Source organism: Myotis davidii, unplaced genomic scaffold, assembly GCF_000327345.1.
Source record: "Myotis davidii unplaced genomic scaffold, ASM32734v1 scaffold458, whole genome shotgun sequence".
In the NCBI taxonomy this organism is placed as follows: domain Eukaryota; kingdom Metazoa; phylum Chordata; class Mammalia; order Chiroptera; family Vespertilionidae; genus Myotis; species Myotis davidii.
The window spans coordinates 731,758-738,021 of record NW_006289819.1 but is presented as its reverse complement, the minus strand read 5'-3'; the positions used below and the strand labels follow the sequence as shown (position 1 = coordinate 738,021).

The 6,264-nt window shown below is 51.2% G+C and overlaps 1 protein-coding gene across 1 annotated transcript in view; it reads right to left on the bottom strand.

Annotated features, from left to right (window-relative positions):
* Positions 1 to 4,118: 4,118 nt before the first annotated feature.
* The window catches only part of KCNQ4 (potassium voltage-gated channel subfamily Q member 4), a 36,200-nt gene continuing 34,054 nt past the window's right edge, over positions 4,119 to 6,264 (bottom strand). The window contains exon 17 of the mRNA XM_006762633.2: positions 4,119 to 6,262. Coding sequence (XP_006762696.1) covers positions 6,065 to 6,262 — 198 coding nt within the window. The 3' untranslated portion in view covers positions 4,119 to 6,064. The remainder of the gene's footprint in view (positions 6,263 to 6,264) is intronic.

Here is a 6,264-nt window from a genome sequence, read left to right as displayed (position 1 = left end):
ATTTTAGGGTGATTTGTTATGTAGCAACAGATAAATGGTACACTAAGCTAAAATCATATCTGCTCTTGAGACCACTTTTGATGACAGTTTGGGGACTCCCATAGCCACCTGCAAACCCTCCTTGCTGAGCCAGACAAAATTGGAAGATATAGAGTGGTATGTGCATTGGTTAATTGTGCATCTGTTTTCCCCAGGGGCTGGATGACCTCAGGGCCGTACCTGGGTCTCCTGCGTTTGTTCCCATGTATTATGCTGAGTCAGTGTCTGATTTACAGCAGGTGCTCAGACATTTCCTCAATTAGTGAAGTGCCATGGGGCTTGGTTACCAACATCTCCTGCTTCCTAACTGTTCTCCCTGCACCCAGACTTGCTCTTTCAAATCCATCTTCTGTCGTAGGAAGAGAACTTTCTAAAATACAGATCTATACTGGTCTGATCCCTGGTCAAAATCTTTCACTGGTTTCCTACTACCCTCCCGGTTAAGTCCTTTCTCTTTGGAGTGACTGACGACATCCAGCAAACCTTGACCCCTATTTGTCAAGTCCCATTTTGCACCACCCTCTTCCTTGCCATCTAGGCCCAGTCACAGGGATTTCTTTCTGTTCCTTTCTTGTACCACACTCTCTGGTGCCTCTGGACCTTTCCACATGCTATGCCCTCTAGCTAGAACATCTATCCCCATCCCCACCCCAAACCCCAATCTCCACGTGTGGTTAAAACCTACTCATGCTTCAGTTGTCCATTTTGCCTGGATTGAGCAATGACAAGAAGTATGGATCTCCACTGGTTCCTGGGCAGTGGCTAATGGTTTGTTTGGATGGTCAGGGACTCAGAAAGCACAGAATTGGAGGATTCGTGATAAGGAAGAGCTACTTAAATGGACTTTCAGAAATGGGCACAGAGAGTGAAGATATTTCTGACCCAAGTGGAGTCTCATCAAAGGGCATCATGGTAGGGGAGGCTCTGGATAATCAGGTAGCCAGATGGCACATCCCAGGGGCATCAGCCAGCCTCATCTGCAGTGCCTCCAGCGCTTGCTCAACACTCTTATTTTTTAAAAAATATATTTGTGTTGATTTCAGAGAGGAAAGGAGAGAAAGATAGAAACATCAGTGATGAGAGAGAGTTATTGATCAGCTGCCTCCTGCACGCCCCCCACTGGGAATCAAGCCTGCAACCCAGGCATGTGCCCTTGACCGGAATCAAACCTGGGACACTTCAGCCCACAGGCTGCCACTCTATCTGCTCAGCCAAACTGGCTAGGGCTCAGCACGCTCTTGAGCAATGTGGTGATGGTGGGAAGAATGGACACTACTTTTGGGTTCAACAATATGGACTTGCCTCACCAAGGCCGATCTGGCTAATGCCACGACTGTATGCCCAACTTACCATCAACAGAGACAATGTGGAATACCCAAATATCGCCATTCAGAAGGGTTCCTCTGACTACTTGGTGCCAGGTTGATCCCACTGGATCCTTTCCAACATGGGGAGAGCAGTGATTTGTCTTTATGAGCGCAGCCAGAATATAAGTTTCCGGGCATCAATGGGAGGGAGGGAGAGTGGTTTTCTCACTATTATTACACACAAAGCCCCACAGTATTAGTTTCCTGTGGGTACTGGGACAGATTACTATAAACTTGGTGACTTAACGCAACAGAATTTATCCTCTCACAGTTCTGGAGGCCAGAACTGCATCCGTTTCTCTGGGCCTGAATCAAGGTGTCAGCAGGGCTGCCCTCCCTAGACTCTGGGGGAGAATCTCTGCACCCTGACTCTCCCAGCTTCTGGTGGCTGCTGGCATCCCCTTGCTGTGGTCACATGGCTCCTGCCTCTGCTTCTGTCTTCATATTGCCTCCTCCTCGTCTGTGTATGAAATCTCCCTCTGTCTCTCCCTTAAGAGGACACTTGCAATTGGATTTTGGATTTACTGGTTAATCCAGGGTAATCTCCTCATGTCAGATCATTAACTTAATTGCATTTGCACAGATCTTTTTTCCTTATAGGGTAACATTTTACAAGCTCCAGAGACTGGGCCCTGACATCTTTGGGTGGCTACTATTCGGGCTACTGCACCCACTCACAAAATTTTGCTTCTTGTCCCCACAATGTTGGGCTCTGCTAGTTTGGAGGTCTTAGTTTTCAAGGGAAGGGAAGCAACACAAGTTTTCATTGAATTGGAAGTTGAAACTTCTAACTGGCCATTTTGGGCTCCTCATGCCACCAAACCAGCAGGTAAAGAACGAATTAGTGTATTGGCTGCCTTACTGATCTTCATTACCAAGGGGAAACTTGCTGCAGGAGGGTAAGGGTGAGGAGGACTAGGTCTACAACCAGGGGAATCTCTACAGTCCCTCTTAGTGCTTCCATGTACAGTAATAGAAGTTAATGAGCCCTGGCCAATTTGGCTCAGAGGATAGAGCGCCGGCCTGCAGACTGAAGGGTCCCGGCTTTGATTCCAGTCAAGGGCATGTATCTTGGTTGCAGTTACATCCCCAGTAGTGGGTGTGCAGGAGGCAGCTGATCCATGTGTCTCATCAATGTTTCTAACCCTCTATTTCTCTCCCTCCCACTCTGTAAAAAATCAAATATATATATTTTAAAGAAGTTAATGAAAGCTATGGCACCCCAAACCATGCAGGGCCATTGAGGATTCAGAACCTTCAAGAATGACTATTTGGGTCACTCTATCATGTAAAGAACCCTAAGCAGCTGAGGTCCTGGCTGAGGGCAAAGGGAACATAGAAGGGCAATAGAAGAAAAAAAGATATATATGATCAACAGTTATACAGTATAGGTCAACTATGGCATTGTGATGAGTTACCAGAAGGCCTGCATGCATATATTTCTTCCTTGCTTGGTGTGTGTGTGTGTGTGTACGCGTGCATTATATATTAATTTATTTTCCCTCCCTTCTTTTTTCCCCCTATTGTTTTACATAGATTGTGATGACTACCTTAACAGCTTATTGTTTAGTTGCAGGAGGGGAGAAATTAACATTACCCAAATGTGGATTCAACAACTAACTCCTAGAGATGGATACATCTATTGGATGATGGGACTTCCTGTTTTTCCCATTTTTCGGGGGGAGAGAGTGTCTTCATTTGTATGCAAGATAGTTTCATCTTATTAGGTGGAAGTTGCTGTTGCTATATGCAGATTCAAATATGTGTGGATTGATGTGTTTAGATACTGACTGTCCAAAGGGGTGGACTGTAGCAATTAGTAAGCTATTGTTGTTTAGTGCCAAAGGCAAGCTCTGTCATACATACTAGTCTGTCATACTAGGGCTGGGACTCTTCAAACCACTTTACTCCTATTAGCTCCCTTTGACAATACGGGGCACTAGGGAAACACCGGAAGGCAGGAGGAGTGGAGACCTCTTTCTTCCTTTGCTTACCAACCTTATCAGCCACAGCCTGGTAGCAACAGTTGATTGCAGCCTTCGGCATTTTTCTGCACTCCCAATCTTCAGTGCATCCCCTAAAAGGACTATCACCAACCAGAGAGCAACCCCTCTTCAGACCTCTGAGCCCAGCACTTTAGGGCGCATCCCCAGTCAAGCTCGTGGGCTCTGCTAACCCCAACCTCTTCCCTTGTGTAGCTGTTTTAGGAGCTGTAGCTGCTTTCTGCAGTGATTTTTCCCCAGGTTGTCTCAGGGTTCTCTTGTGTTCAAGAGTAATACAAGTGTAACTCATTCCTTATGGAAAATTCTCTTTGTTGAAAAACCTAGTATAGTTTCTTTTTCCCTGACTGGGCCCTGGCTGATGTACACTATTAGGAAAGTGGCACCACTCTTCACTGAGGTACTGAGCCAAAAGAAAGCTAATTTGGAGGTGCAGGGGGTCATCATGGGAGGTCAGCTTGCCTGAGAGGAAGGCTGAGACAGAAGACAGATTGCTGACGTGTTTTATTACCTGGATCTAACTATGCATGGAGCCAAACCTAGCTCTTGGACGTTTCATTATCTGGGCCATTAAGTTTCATTTTTGCTTAAGCTAGGATGGATTGAGTTTTTGTTGTTACAATCAAGAGTCCTGACTAATCCAAATCACCTCCTCCCACCCTCAGGCCAGGTGCCCCACCCCACAGCCACCAAACAGCCAAGGCCAACCACATCCTACAGAAAACTTTAATGAAACCAATAAGTTAATAAGTTAACAAAGTGAGGTACTTGCATATCTGAGAACCGGTTTGGTGGGGAACCTTGATTGCGGAAGGAGCGAGGGCTTCTTCCCCAGTCTCCTTTAGTCAGAGGATAATCCCGTTCTCCTGCCCCTCTCCGCAGCTCTGTCTCTAGGGGCCCAGGGATGGCTCTCTGGGGACAGTGCAGTGCAGGTGAGGTTAGCCGGCATAGGCTCCATCCAGGGCATGATGGTGACATGCAGAGGGCATGTTGGGCAGAGGCTGAGCACCATGGGGCTGAGCAAGATCCAACCCCAGCCCTGGCGCTGGTGCATGCAGGTCCCCAGTCATGAGATGCAGGTGGCTGGGCCTGAGCCCCTTGTTCACTGGTACCCCACAGAGGGTCCCCCTACACATCACTCTCCTGCCACCTGCAATAGCTTTGCAGAAGAGGGACAAAGAGTAGGGATACCACAGAGGTGCTGGGGGCCTGGAGTGGGTGGGGGTTTATGCCAGTAGAGGGGCTGCCAATTAAAGTGAACAGTGGGGTATGGGAGGAGGGGAAACAGTGCATGTGAGTGCTGGATGCACAATTGGTGCCTGAGCAATGGTGGTTGCTAGGTGCATTATTTTTCTCTCTGGGAGTTACAGTGACCAGGAAGGCAGCAAGCCTGGATAGAAGCGGGCCTGATAACCATCTGGGGAGGGGCCTGGGGTCTTTCCAGTGCTGTCCGGGCCCCAGAGGCCTAGGCCTGAGTTGTGCTGTGGGGACGTCGAGGAGGGCCCTTGGGGGCAGGCAGAGGCAGCAGTTAGGGCTCCTGGACCAGTGAGGAGTAGATCTTCTTGAGAAAGGAGAGCTGGTAAAGCTCTGGGGTGGGGCCTGGAGAGACCTGGGGTCCCTGCAGTGCTCCCTCTCCTACCTGGATGGAGTGGGGGGCACCACTTAGTGGACATCATCCTGCAAGGACAGCCCACTGGCATCAGCTGCAGAGGCCCCGGGAAGGCTGTGGCTCTGTGCTAATGTCTCCATGTGTGTAACTGTGTCAGTGTGAGTGTGAGACTTTCTGCATGTCTGGGGAAACTAAAGAGACATGTTCCTGTGATGCGGGAGCATTGTCTGTGGGAGATTTCGGGGAGAACACAGAAACGTGTGCTGTCGAATGTGAGTGGAGGGCCAGAGAGAGGAGTGGACACCTGGTAGGAAGAGGGTGCTCCTGGGAGGGAACACTGAAAAGGGAGGAGAGGCCCAGATGCTGCTCTTGGAGGAGGTAAGGGAGAAACAGGCCCCATGCTGGGTGGGGAGGGGTGATAAGCCAAAGAGTGGAAATGGAGACCATGGCCAAGCAGCCTGAGACCAGCTACTGCTGGGGGCCCATCTCCCAATGAGGGATGGGCAGAGGGACCCCATGGGGGTCCCCAAAGTTGCATATTTAACATAGTTTGCATATATGGTGCCCACCTGCTTAATGGCAGGGTCCTGTGCTTGTGCGTAACTGTGAGGGCACCTTGGGCCCGCCCCTAAAGGGGCGGGGACTTGGCGGGAGGGCTTCCCTGCTCCGTCCGAAGGGCGGGCCGGGAGACCTCACCTTGCATAGCTGGAAGCTGGTTCAAGACCCAGAGCCCCAGCGACCCGCTCATACTCTCCGGGCAGTGCCCCTGCCGCGAGCGGGTTGGGCCTTGATGGGACGGGCAGGGCACGGGGGCGCCCAGAGGTCGCGGGGCAGCGCTGCTGCTGCCCCCTGTGCGGCCTGGCATCGCACGCTCCTGAGGTGGGGCCCGCAGCCCGCATCTCGCCTACCCAGGCAGCTCCATACCACGCACGGCCTCTCTCCCCGCGAGGGGCGAGTTCAAGTAAGAGCAGAGTCCCCAGGCCTCCGGGGGCGGGTCTGAGCGCCAGGCCGAGGGGCTGGCCGAGTGCGTCCCGACGCTGAGAAGCCCCTCAGTCCATGTTGGTGCTGACCGAGCGGGAGATGGTGAGCGTCTGGGCGGAGACGGAGATGTCCTCGTGGTCCACGGGGCTGTGGTAGTCCGAGGTGATGTCGGGGTCTAGCAGCGGCGCCTGCACGGTGCCCAGGCTGGCAGAGGTGCCCGAGCGCAGGCACCTCGAGTAGAAGCCCAAAAGCAGGTCCAGCTTGTGCT